The 14,186-nt window shown below is 40.3% G+C and overlaps 1 protein-coding gene across 1 annotated transcript in view; it reads right to left on the reverse strand.

Annotated features, from left to right (window-relative positions):
• Positions 1–13,891, reverse strand: part of GUCY2C (guanylate cyclase 2C) — a 46,778-nt gene extending 32,887 nt beyond the window's left edge. Inside the window, exons 1-9 of the mRNA XM_035127020.2 lie at positions 13,464–13,891; positions 12,083–12,201; positions 11,104–11,171; positions 8,947–9,162; positions 7,136–7,257; positions 5,225–5,321; positions 2,783–2,915; positions 1,118–1,253; positions 219–307 (exon numbers count right to left, since the gene is read on the reverse strand). Of these exons, the coding sequence (XP_034982911.1) occupies positions 219–307; positions 1,118–1,253; positions 2,783–2,915; positions 5,225–5,321; positions 7,136–7,257; positions 8,947–9,162; positions 11,104–11,171; positions 12,083–12,201; positions 13,464–13,671 (1,188 nt within the window). The 5' untranslated portion in view covers positions 13,672–13,891. The remainder of the gene's footprint in view (positions 1–218; positions 308–1,117; positions 1,254–2,782; positions 2,916–5,224; positions 5,322–7,135; positions 7,258–8,946; positions 9,163–11,103; positions 11,172–12,082; positions 12,202–13,463) is intronic.
• Positions 13,892–14,186: the final 295 nt, after the last annotated feature.

Raw genomic sequence — 14,186 nt, forward strand, 5'->3', positions numbered from 1 at the left:
AAATATATGAGAAAACCTTTTTGGAATAACAGAGGGCAAGGAGAAATACAAACTGGCACAGTTAGGCAAGGGGAATCTACTGCAGTGTTTTCCGGTGCACCATCTAATAGCTGCCTTTGACGCTAACCATCCACTTCCCCACACCAAAAACCTTCAACAGTCCCTTGGGTTACTTGCAACTCCAGCTAGAGGCATGGTTTGTTTGACCCTATGCTTACTTCTAAAGTACCGGTATTTGTCGTGTACATAAGGGTGAGATTGACATCAACATCCCCAAATTTATCCAGCACTACAGGACCAAGAATACCTGTAAAGAGAAAAATAGTGTAATAGTAAAAGCCTGATAATTTTCCCTGAACATGACGGGGAATCCAGCAGCCCAATATTCACCATTCATCTCACAGTACCTTTCTTATACTGATAATATTCAACAAGAAGAATGAGACTAGTGAGGAAAGACACACTTTGTTAAGGAAAAATTTCGATCTCAATTTCTGTAGGAGGAGCAGGGCATCAGAAGCCACAGCCTGGAAGAGATATTAGATAAGGCTGGGAAAACATGGCAAATGCAACAGGAAGTGGGAATTGAAGATACAGAACTTGGTGCAGACCAATAGATACATAATAAGAAAAACATTATAGAACATTATCTCAATATATGATCAGAACAGAGAGACTCTTACATGTGTAAAGAGGGAAAGCATTACAGTGGTACCTCGGGTTAAGAACTTAATTCATTCTGGAGGTCCGTTCTTAATCTGAAACTGTTCTTAACCTGAGGTACCACTTTAGCTAATGGGGCCTCACGCTGCTGCCGCGGCGCAATTTCTGTTCTCATCCTGAAGCAAAGTTCTTAACCCAAGGTACTATTTCTGGGTTAGCAGAGTCTGTAACCTGAAGCGCCGGTAACCCGAGATACCACTGTATTCAATATGGAGGCAGGGTTGTTAGAGGTAAAGTTGATACATTTAATTAGAGAAAAACTATTGCTGACGTTTATCAATATTTTTAACCCCTTTGGGGTCTTTTTACTGAAATCCTTCTGTTTTTGCTTCCAGTAATCTACTGTATTGCCTTGCCCATTAATGAGAATTAAGAGAAATACATATGTGATTACCTTTAAAAGTAACATTCCGAAACTGGCTGTTGAAGCTGGTCGGAGTAATTAACTCTCTTGCAAGAGAAAGTTTTTTCAAGGCATGTCCAAAGAGCAAGACAGCATCCAAGTAGGCAACAGCAAAGTCATTTTTCACCTATAAGAGTTAGCAAAAGGAGAGGGATTAAGCCACTGCTTATCATATTTTGGGACCCAATGTGTTCCTGAGTGAGTTGCTCAAAGATGGCCTTCTTCCCATTCTGGTTTCCAGAGGCTTCACCAGTCACTTGGCTACAGCTTGTGGTTAGGAGAGAAGTTAATCACAAGTCCCAGTTTGGATGATGTGCTAAAGCAAAGCAAACCTTGGCTTAGCTCAGCACAGCAGTAAAAAGGGCTGGGGAAGAACAGGGTGGCTGCAAGCTCCTCTCTGGGAACCTGCATGTTCCCACATGAATGTAGATGAGCATATTCTTAAACTGCTCCTGCCTGACTGCCCTGGCTGCCAATTAGTTTCTGGGCCCAATTCAAAGTGCTAGTTTTGAGCTATAAAGTCTTAAAATGACTCAGAATCACTATACAGTACCTCAAGGACTGCCTCTCCCCATATAAACTAACCCAGACTCGATGTGTTCATTATCTGAGCATAGCTGCCAAGTTTTCCCTTTTCTCGCAAGGAAGCCTATTCAGCATAATGGAAAATCCCTTTAAAAAAGGGATAACTTGGCAGCTATGTATCTGAGGCCCTTCTTCATGTGCCTCCTCCACAAGAGGTCCGGAGTGTGGCAACACGAGAACACGCCTTTTCTGTAGTGGCTCCATTTGTGGAATGTTCTCCCCAGGGTGGTTCAGTTGGCGACTTCATTATACACCTTTAGGCACCAAGCAAAAACGGTCCTCTTCAACCAGACCTTTGGCTCACTAACATCCAATGCCCTTTTAAATGTGCTGTGGGAGTGGTGATAATTGGTTTGTTTGTTTTCTAATTTTATTATGTATTTTGTGTTTTTAAATATTTTTTATACAGTCGTACCTTGGTTCTCAAACAGAATGCATTATAGGAGTCCGTTCGACTCCCGGAACCATTCGAAAACCAGGGCGCGGCTTCTGATTGGCTGCAGGAGCGTCCTGCAGCCAATTGGAAGCCACACCAGACGTTTGGCTTCCGAAAATCATTCGAAAACTGGAACACTCACTTCCAGGTTTCGATCGTTCAGGAGCCGTTATGTTCAGGAGGCAAGGCATTTGAGATCCAAGGTTCAACTGTATTTATATTTTTATACTGTAATTTGATTCTACCAATGCTACTTCTACTCCTACAGAGGGATGCCAACTGGAATGTGCTTATTTATTGAAGGGCTGCTCAGACACAGTTTTGTACATTCAAAATGCTTAAGTATTGGGCAGGCTGGGTGACTGTAGGAGTGGGGGCTTGCACAGATTCAGGATGTGTGGAACGGAAAAGGAAAATTGACGTATTTGCTGAATATCACTGGCAACCCATTGCTTCACTGTTGCTTAGTTTGCATAGTGAAAATCGGCATTCAAAGATACTGGTCTGCTGCTGCTGTGTTTAACTTTGCCTTCAGACCTGTGGAACAATTATGATCAGAAAGAGCTCTTTTTCCAGGGCTGTGATGTAGGAGCACAACAGAAGTGAGCAAAGGAATTATTATAAAATAAAATCACCCAAGGCATCGTATCTGGAGTCCAAGAAATCCCGCTACTGTTTGAAACTGCAGTGAAGTTTGATGGTTCCAGAGTCAGGACAAGGACATTCCGCATGTAACTGTATGAGGGAGCATTTTCATAGTACACATTGCTGAAAATAGAAAGCACAAGAGTCCCAAATGTAGTAAGAAGCAAGAGCATTTAGTCAACCGAATGACAAATGAAACAAATGTTGATTCAATAACTTTTTTTCTTTTTTTAAAAAACAACCACAACCCTGCTGGTTTAATATAGAGACATGTTTATTCAAGCTACACTAAACCAGGAAACTGGAAGCCAAGATAGAGGCCTTACAACTTACCCTTAATGCACCCATACCTTGGTCTTTCAGACCCAAATCCAGATGGGTCTGTATCGCTAGAAGAATGCCTATGTACATAGGTGTGTAGAACCAAACAGTGAAAATGTTCTGAAAGACCAGTAAACGCCATCTTGGTAGTCAAGATAACCCCGGGACTACCGGTAATTGGTGCGAGCTGTAAAATGATATCATATATGCTTATCTGTTTGCTTTGAAGCCGTAGTTTTGGTTCAGTCAGCTACTCCCTTATCCGAGAGAGGGATGAAAGGTGGGAAGGGAACTATAAGGCAGGGGTGTTAGTTGGGCTATTGTTGCCAGCTTTTGTTACTTGCTTTTTGTATAAATAACGCTTAACATATTAGCCCCCCACAGACAAAGCCATCATAAGGTGTGGTAGCAAGGAATCCTGCATTGCGTTGGTGTGTGATATAAGTCTCTTGCTATAGCTTCACAATAAAGCACTAGAACTGATCACTTGGGGCATTTTGTGCATCTTTCTTTGGAATCCCTGCAACTGGGTCCTTTGGGGCATCCGTCTATCCTTTGCCTGGTCTGTATTTGGACCCGTGGGGCAGAACTATAGTAGCTGGCAAGATGTGTTAAAGAGGGAGAAGATCAGAAGACTCCTCTGATGCAGTAGGACTGAGACCAGGGGTCAGCAAACTTTTTCAGCAGGGGGCCGGTCCACTGTCCCTCAGACATTGTGGGGGGCCGGACTATATTTTGGAAAAAAAAATATGAACGAATTCCTATGCCCCACAAATAACCCAGAGATGCATTTTAAATAAAAGGACACATTCTACTTCTGTAAAAACATGCTGATTCCCGGACCGTCCGTGGGCCGTATTGAGAAGGTGATTGGGCCGCATCCGGCCCCTGGGCCTTAGTTTGGGGACCGCTGACTGAGACTGACACTGCTGCCAATGACTTGGGGTGTGAGATGTGTAGCCCTGTTTCCTAGCACTGTTGCAATTGCTGAGTGCATTAATGAAAAATGTGAAAGCAAGTTTTGAAAATCGCTCACCCATTTCGCAGATTTTTAAAAGTCAACAAGAAAAAGTGCATGGTGAATGTATTGATTTTGCGAAGGAATGGGTTGCTTATTTATATTTCAGTGTATTTGTATGATTGTTACCTTTTAAAAAGGCCTCTCAAAGGGACTTGCCTAGAATATAAAGTTAGACAACCAAGCCTACACATTGCTTTTGTGCAATTTGAAGCAAAGTAGTGGTGTGCTAGAAGAGGGGCCTAACCTTTCCACCTATCACTATATTTTACCTCCAACACTATATACCTAGCCTATGTTATCACCACCAAAAACAAAGCTGTCTTGTAGCATGCCTACTGGTGGAAATCTCAACATGGTAATGAATAAACATTTTCTCTCCTTCAGTTTGCAGTTCCAAATCCAGAATAATAATAAAAATTGAACTCTTATTATTATCTCATCCAGCATTTTACAAATTATTCTCTTCTTAGAACCCCTTTGGTAGTAAATAGTGCTTAGCTTCACGGAAACGTAATCCAGCAGAAAGCTTTGATATTATAATCAAATTCCTTAATGATTTATACTTGTTAGGATATTAGAACAATCTAAAGACATCTGAATGAATGGGCTTCAATTTGGAGGTAATGGAAAACAGATTTACTAAGCAAAACTTTCATAATCCCCTGCTGATATACACCTATTCATTATTGAAGACGTGCATTTCAATCATAACAAATTATGGAAATAAGTTAAAACACAATTTAACAAGCAGCAGCAGTTTAAACGCTCACACACAGTCTTCTCTTCTAGACCTTATGGTGGCAAATTTATAAGTCAATGAAGGGATTCTCTGTGCTTTGTCCCCCCTCCATTTCTAGCAGAATTGGAACCAGTGACAGAAAATCATATTTATAAAATAATATTGTTTACAGGATTTATATGGGTCTCAGAGTAACACACACACCCCATTCTTAAGTGTAGTGCAATTATTAAAATGAAAATATATACTCAGCACTCAATGTGACTCTTGAGGGGGAAACTATTCCACATATAAAATGGCCTTTTTACTCATTAGATTCCAACCCCAACCCCAATATTGTAAGGTTTTTACCTGTGAAGATCTATCAGGATGATAACTATGTCCTCATCCACCTCTGCTTTTCCTAGGACTCTTTTAAGGTCACCTGGAGACCTACATGTGATGATCACTGCAAACAAGAGCATGATAGACAGAGAGTCAGTGGATAAGCCATTTTTATTCCTACTTTGAAAATACTGGATTTAGAACAGAGGAAGAGGTAAAAGCATCAGAGCAGATCCTCATTGCAGGCATGTGGGTCCCAGAAAACGTCTGCAGGATCTAGAGATCAATAATATAAATTGGATGGCACAACAATGTGATGATTATCAGGAGAGGAAGTAGCCTTCCAGTAGTTTTACCATTTTGGCATTTAAAAGTCATTCCCAAGAGCAAAGGAAAGAAACAATAGGTTCATTTCCTGCACTGGAGTTGGAGTTCAGCTGAGTGTTCTATGAGACAATGAGAAAGCGGAATAACATAGTTGCATAAAAACATAAAAAGAACATTGCTGGATCAGACTAATGGCCCATTCCACACTTACCTTTTGCTTGGCTCTTTCCAGACACAGGTCTTCGCTTAAAAGCTCCATGTCTGAGCGTGGGTGTGTCCCCCCCTCAACCCACCCCTGGGATTGTTGCTTGCTCTGATTGAGCTTTAAAGAGCAGGTTTTTGCAGGGAAAGCTCCAGAGCAAAAAGGGGGGGGGCACTTAGACAGAGCTTTAAAGGGTGGACCATGTCTATAAAGAGCAGAGGAAAGGGAAGTATGGATAAGCGCTACCATCTGGTCCAGAATACTCAGTGCTTTTTTCTGGGGGTACTCAATGGTACACAGCACCAGTACCGTTTTTCTGGGAGAAAAGCACTGGTTTAAAATGTGGTACTTACTGTAGCAATTTCATGTGAGTACTGGGACCCTTTTTTCTAGGAGGAAAATACTGAGCATACTTACTCCAACAGTAGTACTACCTCTGATCCTGGAGGCAATAATATATGCCAAACATGGCTTGTAGCTATCAAAGCCTTATCTTCCACGACTGCCTAATCTCCTTTAAAGCTATCTAAGTTGATCGCCGTCCCCATGTCTTCTGGAAACCAATTGCACAGTTTACACAATGCACAGCTAAGGAATATAATGACGCTACGTCTTCAGAAACAATCTATGCAAGAAGGTCTTTAGAAAAAGAGTCTTAATACTTCTTCTGGAAAGCAGCACCTTGTTTGAGCCCAGTATCAGCAGCGAAACAGACAAGTGTTCAGGAAATAGCAGCGGGGGAAATCTGTACAGCATAGAAATTCTCTCTATCTCTCTCCCTCCTTCTTTCCTCTTCCATTACAGTGGTACCTCGGTTTACAAACACAATTGGTTCCGGAAGTCTGTACTTAAACTGAAGCGTACTTAACCTGAAGTGAACTTTCCCATTGAAAGTAATGGAAAGTGGATTAATCTGTTCCAGACGGTCCGGGGAGTACTTAACCTGAAGCGAACTTTCCCATTGAAAGTAATGGAAAGTGGATTAATCTGTTCCAGACGGGTCCATGGAGAACTCAACCTGAAGCGTACTTAACCCGAGGTATGAGTGTAATTGGTTCCGGAAGTCCGTACTTAACCTGAAGAGTACTTAACCTGAAGCGAACTTTCCCATTGAAAGTAATGGAAAGTGGATTAATCTGTTCCAGACAGGTCTGTGGAGTACTTAAACCGAGGTATGACTGTAATAGAATTCGCCATTTGATATTCAGATTATAAATACCCAGAAAGTATAACCAAATGGACTTCAGAGACAAAGTACTCTTATTTTTTTCATTTTTTTCATTAATTCACTTTTCTCCCTTTTTCCCTGACGGGACTCAAGGCTGCGTGTAAATAAAAATAAGAACCACTTTAAAAAATAGGGGGGGGGGGAATAAAAAGAAACAACTAAACTTTTCTTTTCTCCTTACCATTACTTTTTCTTTTTGGATTATTCACAATGCTTTGTAGGTCTATTGAGCTCCTGAAGATCTCCCGGAATTTCATGTTTGCAGAAAAGTAGGTAACTGAAGCTTCCAGTGCATTCATATACCTTGAAATTGGAATAGGAAATAAATGTTGCAAATCAGCTTGTGGCAATGGCATAGATTTGGGCTAAAGATTTGGTGTGAGGGCCTCTAAGAAGTAAGGTACCTCACACATATCAGTCCTATTAGAACAATTAATATGTTGAACAAACCAATATATATTTATTCTGTAAGCATGGGTTAATTAAAAAAATTCTACCATCCCCACTAGCCTAGCAGTCATTTACATAACAGTTAATATAGCAGGAACAGGTTCATAGCTTGTGGGTACTTCTGGATCAATTAGCCTTGGAAGTGCTGAGTGCTTTCCATCAGTTTCATTTGGTGGCCCAGCTGTACCTTTATCTTGACAGGGATAGCATAATTTCTGTTGTCTAAGCTCTGGTAACCTTTAGGTTGGACTATTGCAATATGTTATACAGTTGGGCTGTCTTTGAAGACAATTCGGAAACTGCTGCTGGTGCAGAATTCAGAAACCAAATTGTTGAACATAGTATCATAGAATTGTAGAGCTAGAAGGGACCCTGGGGGTCGTTTAGTCCAACCCCCTGCAATGCAGGAATGTCAACTAAAGCATTAACCTCTGCTTAGAAACCTCCAAGGAAAGACAGTCCACTACCTTCCAAGGAAATCTAACTGTCTAACAGCTCTTACTTTCAGAAAGTTTCTCCTGATGTTTAGTCAGAATCTTGTAACTTGAATCCATTAGTTTGGGCCCTTAATCCATCCCCAAGCAGGAGTAAGCAAGCTCACTCCATCTTTATGTTTCTATACAAATAATTTAGAAACATTCACCACTTTGCAACCTAAGTTTTACTGCCTGTATTTTCTAAAGGGTAAAGGGTCATGGCCGACTCTGGGGTAGTGCCGCTCATCTCACTTTATTGGCCAAGGTGTACAGCTTCCAGGTCATGTGGCCAGCGTGACTAAGCCGCTTCTGGTGAACCAGAGCAGCACACGGAAACGTCGTTTACCTTCCCGCTGTAGCGGTACCTATTTATCTACTTGCACTTTGACGTGCTTTCGAACTGCTAGGTTGGTAGGAGCTGGGACCAAGCAACGGGGATTCGAACCGCCAACCTTCTGGTCGGCAAGCCCTAGGCTCTGTGGTTTAACCCACAGCGCCACCTGCGTCCCACTTACTGCTATATAAAAAGCACATGAATCCGACCCTTGAAGAGTTTGTAAGTAAATCATTTTTAACTTACCAAATGTGTGGTCTCTTTCTATGCTAAGGAAAGGGGAAACTTTGGAAGCAGCTTAGAAGCGAATATTTTAAAGTTCTTACATTTCCACACTTTGCTGTATATTTTGTGATTTTTAAATCTCTGCTGGGGTTCTCTCGCCAAAGTACTTGCCCCAAACCTGGATCTTAGGCATCCAGGGAATTCTCTTTTTAATACTATACCCTAATCCCCCCCAACCAATACTTACCTTCAAGGGCTGTGGGATGTGATAATAATTCTGGAACACTGAATTTTGGTTCTGTTCTACATGTGAATTCCCAAGATGTTTTAGAAAATCCAATTATTTCAAACAACATAGAAGACTCTGGCAAGCAGGAAATGGCATAGCCAATTCCCATTGCAAGTAGTCAACGATATTATCAATATGTGATTTAAGTCTTTTATGGAAAAAACAGAAAAAGTTTGAAAAATAATTGAAGCATTGGTTATACTGGGAAGGTTCCCTACCAGAAGCAATCTTCAGTGTCATTGTCTTCCTTATAGATGTAAGTAGTTTCCCATGTGACACTTTTGAATGGCAACGTGGAATTCTTCCAGAAATCAACCAAGAAGTAGTTCAGCTTCCTGGCTGGAGTCAACAGCCTTGTTAACTTTTCTTGGTAATCACAAGTCAACCCAAAACTCCCTGCAGAGATCAGAGGTGGGACTGACTCTGTCTCTAATCTACAAAAGAAAAGTTTTTAATTTTTATGATTTTAAATTATATACATTTCAATAGTTTTACAATCATTCTAACAAAACTGGACTTCCTCTTCTTTCTGCAGTTCCTTAAATTTATTTTTTACATTTCCTGCACATTCTAAATTTACTTAACTTACTCTTTTATTCATCTACTTTTAATATATGCTCTTATGAAACTGCAGGTTATTACAACAATCCTGCCAATGTTCTCATCTGTTTACAGTTTGTTTGTAAATATTCAATAAACCATTTCCATTCTTTTATAAAAAGTTTGTTATTTTGATTTCTTATTTTTCTAGTAATTTTTGCCATTTCTGCACATTCCATAAGTTTTTGTATCCATTCTTCTTTTGTCAGGACTTCTTCTTTTTTCCATTTTTTGGCAAATAACATTCTTGCTGCTGTAGTCGCATACATGAATAAACGTCTATATAATTTAGGTAGTTTTACCTCTAGAATTCCCAAAAGGAAAACTTATGGGTGTTTGTTTGTTTGTTTACAAATGTTATTTTAAACATCCTTTTCAATTCATTTTATATCATTTCCCAGTAAGTTTTAACCTTACTACAAGACCACCACACATGAAGAAAATAAAATAATTCCAGTATGGCTTCTACATTGATAGATGGCTTATCATTATGGGCCATATTTCCAATCCTTTCTTCTTTTGTTTTAGTTTTTCTGCAATAATCTTTATTAAATTTGTTAAATAATACAGTTATTCCACTCATTATTCAAAACATAAGGTACATAAAGAAAAATCAGAACATCTCCACTTTAAATAGCATTACAACCATATGTCTTTAAAGATGACTTCCCCTCCACCTCGCTACAGGTCCTTACATCTTCTTTTTCTTTTTAATTGTGCCCTTTTTCACCTTTTCGTTCATTGCTCTTACATAACATACTTTATCTATCTGTTCTTTAATTTGCAAAAATTAATCAAAGCATATTAAAGATTTTGTTTGGGAGCAATGTTTTTCTAAATATACTCTATAACACTCCCACTCACTGTTAAACTTTTGATTTGTTTGGTTTCTGATTACCTCCGTCATCTTCGCTAATTCTAAGTATTCACATAATTTGGTTTCTTCTTTTGTTTGCCTTGATTTCAAAATAAATATGAAGCCAAAAAGTTATGAGTACTATACTACCAGGCAGATGGCTCTGAATAGTTAATACCTGTGTGTGAGAGAACAAACATAAGGGAAAAATGCTCCAGAGTCAGTCCCATCACTTCGAACCCAGATGTCATCCTATGAAGAATATGCACTAATTAAACCATTAAGAGTGCTCAGTTCTTCTTTGTATATGGTGCTGATAAAGAGGATTGATGCAAGACTTGCATTTCATTTCCTCCTTCATGCTTTAAAATGGGCAGGGAACTGTTGTGACGTGGGGTTTGTGATTTCAGCTCTCTTGACATAACATGCTGGAGACAGTTCTCTAGTAACAGCTCTTTATTAAAGTGAACAAGACTGACTCTGAGGGCAGGAAGGCTACATTTATAGGGACAGGGAACTAGCTAGAAAGGGATACATTTTGGAGGGAACAATATCAGGCAATCACAGTGCTGCCTTTTGGAGGAAACCAATAAGACAGAGCATCCAAATACAGCAGCTTAAATGAACCAATAGTAGCTGTACCCTCTGGAACCAAAAGGCAGTTACTTTATCCTAATGCAAATACAGACAATAATAATACAGATATAAAATCCTTTGACTCAATACACAACAGGAACCATTTTTTCTCTCACTGCATTCCTGCATCTGTTGGGAGTCACATGTTGGCAGTAGGTAGGGCAAGAGCCAAAAGTGGTCAGGGCACCCCTTTTTACACAAGTGTTTGCTAGGCTCTTAAGCAGACATCACATTTATTCAGTATTTAGCCTTATTTGAATAGAACACTTCAGCTGATACTTACGAGACCATCTGGAATGTGGCAAAGGTGCACGTTGGGCCTAGAATAGTACACCCAAGTTTATTACCAGCCTGAAATAGAAAAGACCAACATGAGGCGAGTGGTGGAGAAAGTTTAATGGATAATCATGCATATGCAAATTACCGGTAATACTGTGGAAATGGAGCAAATGGCTGGAAGATACGAAGACATTGCAATAATAAAAACAAGAAGAGTGCTGGATAACAGAGCCCGCAAATGGAGATTAAAAAGTAAGAGAGACGTTATGGCCTCTACAGGGGCATGAATTAAAATTATGTACAGTAGGTGCCTGTCTGAGGAATGACTGTGCCCTTTAAGTATTAAAATGGTAGCACAAGCAGATTTACAGTGAGTGAAGCACACTGATACATAACTGGAAGGGAATGGAACAGTTTCTAAATCATGGATTATCATGAGATTTTTAAAATGTGTACAGTACATCAAGCCAGTGCTTGATGTACAGTATTTGGTTTCTAGCCTGAACACTTGTTCTTTATTTGGTAAGGAACTCCTAGTTTATGGGAGCAACTAGGCCCACCAGGACTCCTCATTTGCCCCACTAGGCCATTGTGGCTAAGCTATCCCCAGATGCCCCACACCTGACATAATACCTGATGCATAGCTGCCAAGTTATCCCTTTTTTTAAGGGAAATTCCATTATGCTGAATAGGCTTCCTCGCGAGAAAAGGGAAAACTTGGCAGCTATGACCTGATGTCAGGGGTTTGGCAGGTAAAGACGCAGGTCCGTGCCAAAAGTGAAGTTTGTGAATTGCATGGGCAGAGGAGAATGGTTCCCCTGATATCCGTGTTATGTTATGTGACTGACAGGTGGGTGGTCCTGCCCGCTGCTAAAGTTGACATGCAAGTGGAAGGGGAGCTAAGGATTTGGCCCACCGGCTGCATCCAGTTCTCCACTCCTGACCTAAAAGGATGATTCCTACATATGCTCCTTAATACTCACATAGATCTGCTTGATGAATTCCACACCTTCACACGTGCTGGTGCGGCAGCCATTGGAGACGTACAGCGACGTGTCGATGCCATCAAGTGCGGCACTGACATTCACATTCACGTTGTTTGCTGTAACACAAAACGCAGGAGTGTTAGGTATTGAAAGTATATGATGTTTTTGTAAGAACAAATGTCATGATGCTGCAGCCTGCTGCAACATGAGTACAAAATAGCCAGTGGCACAGGCAGGCAGGTGAGTAAGCAAGTTACAGTAGTGAGGGGTGTGGATGATGGGCAGCCCAGACATGCTGCAGAGGAGCAGTTAGGACAGTTTGTCAAGGCATGGGTGGTAGCTGGGTGGTAAGTGGGTGGCAGGTGAGCAATGCAAGCAGGAGGCATCCCCAAGTTTAATAATATAATAATATTGATTTAAAACATACTTTTAAAAATAAAGTATGATTCCAATTCATAATTTTATTTGAAAACTTTTTAGCTGTTTTGATTTTATTGATTTACAGATGATAAACTTGTGAATCTTGCAAACCAAAGAGCAGAGTGTAAATAAGTAAATAAATACTGTAATAAACAGTTGATCATTATCTGACCAGGTAAGGCTGCCTGATCAAGTATGTAAAATTTCTCTTTAATAATAATAATAATAATTTGCATACCTCCCTATACTTGTTGATCTCAGGGCGGTTCACAACATAAAATCACAATATTAAAAACACAAAAGCATTTCTTTATGAGAAATGTTAATGGAATAGCAGACTTTAAACAAGGGACAATCCCCACTAGTTTTGTCATGTGGAAGGCAAATTGGCCACTGTGCACTTCTTATGATAGTCATTCCATGCAGTAGGATCATATTCTCTGTTTGCTTGTTTTGACGGGTAGCAACATTTGTTTCAGTTGCAGATAGGGAAGTGTCTTTCACGTAACTAAAAACAGTTTTAAAATAGACACTCATGGAATAGTAGGGTGGGGGATTTTCCCTGGACAGGAAGTAGCCTTGCTCAGGTTTGTCACATTTTAAAGGAACACATAAACACCCGATTAGTATAGTAGTGAATCATCGTCATCCTCATTTTATTTATTTTATCCCACCTTTCCATAGCTAAAACCATGCTCAAGGCAGCTTACAACTTGAAAATATTTACATAATGGCAACCATAGCCAAAGTAATCATAACCATCAACCACCTTTCTGCCAAGGCCCAAGACCCAAAAGACAATAAAACAACTGTGGCTACCACATGGTTCACGTGGTGAAAGACGGATAATACGTGAACAGCGGTGCTAGGTAGAAAGGAAAACAGCCTGTGGAAGCATTCTGTTGTATAGACTCAGGGCCTGACATTTGACCCTCAAAAGATACTGAAGTGCTCTTACCTTTCAGGTCATATTTCACCAGTTCCATGCCCTGTTCCACAGCTGGTTTTATTTCTCCCGCACTCACTGGAAGCATAGAGTCATTCATGAGCATTACATTGATCACGTAGTCATCTTTGCCACATCTGATCACAGTACCAGCATTCCACAGAAGCTGGGTCAAGAAGAGCAGTGCCCCAAAAATCTGATCCACTTTTTGTTCTTTCATGATGCCTCGTAGTCCATGTCAGCGTTGCTTCTTGCGTGTACTGCACGCTTGATAATTTAAAGCAAGGATATTTGCTCTATGCCCACCACTTGGTCAAGTTTTTCTTCTCTCAAATACGTCCTTCCCTTCCCTTTCTTAGCTCACTTTCCATCCGCACCTGCCCAGCTGGGACTTCTGCTTGCAAGCATATAAGAACAGTGAAACTTGTGAAATGCGAAGGGGCCAAAGGTTGGTTGTTCATGTTTGCCATTGAGAACATTAGAGCTATAAAACCGAGGCATTAGTCACCGCGAGATAAACACACAAGATGATGGGCAGGGGGAAGAGGAGGGGCCAAGAAGATAATGGAAGAAAACCAGTTAAAATGGAAATAAAATTAAAAGACCATTAATGCAGAAGGATAAATCAGATGGCTGCCTCTTGTTTGTTTTGCTTTTCCAAGTAACTCATGGTAGCTATAAAATGGGAGGCAAAAAGGAAGCTCCCGTATGCACTAAATAAACACTATGCTTTAC

This window comes from Zootoca vivipara, chromosome 10 (assembly GCF_963506605.1).
Source record: "Zootoca vivipara chromosome 10, rZooViv1.1, whole genome shotgun sequence".
Lineage (NCBI taxonomy): Eukaryota > Metazoa > Chordata > Lepidosauria > Squamata > Lacertidae > Zootoca > Zootoca vivipara.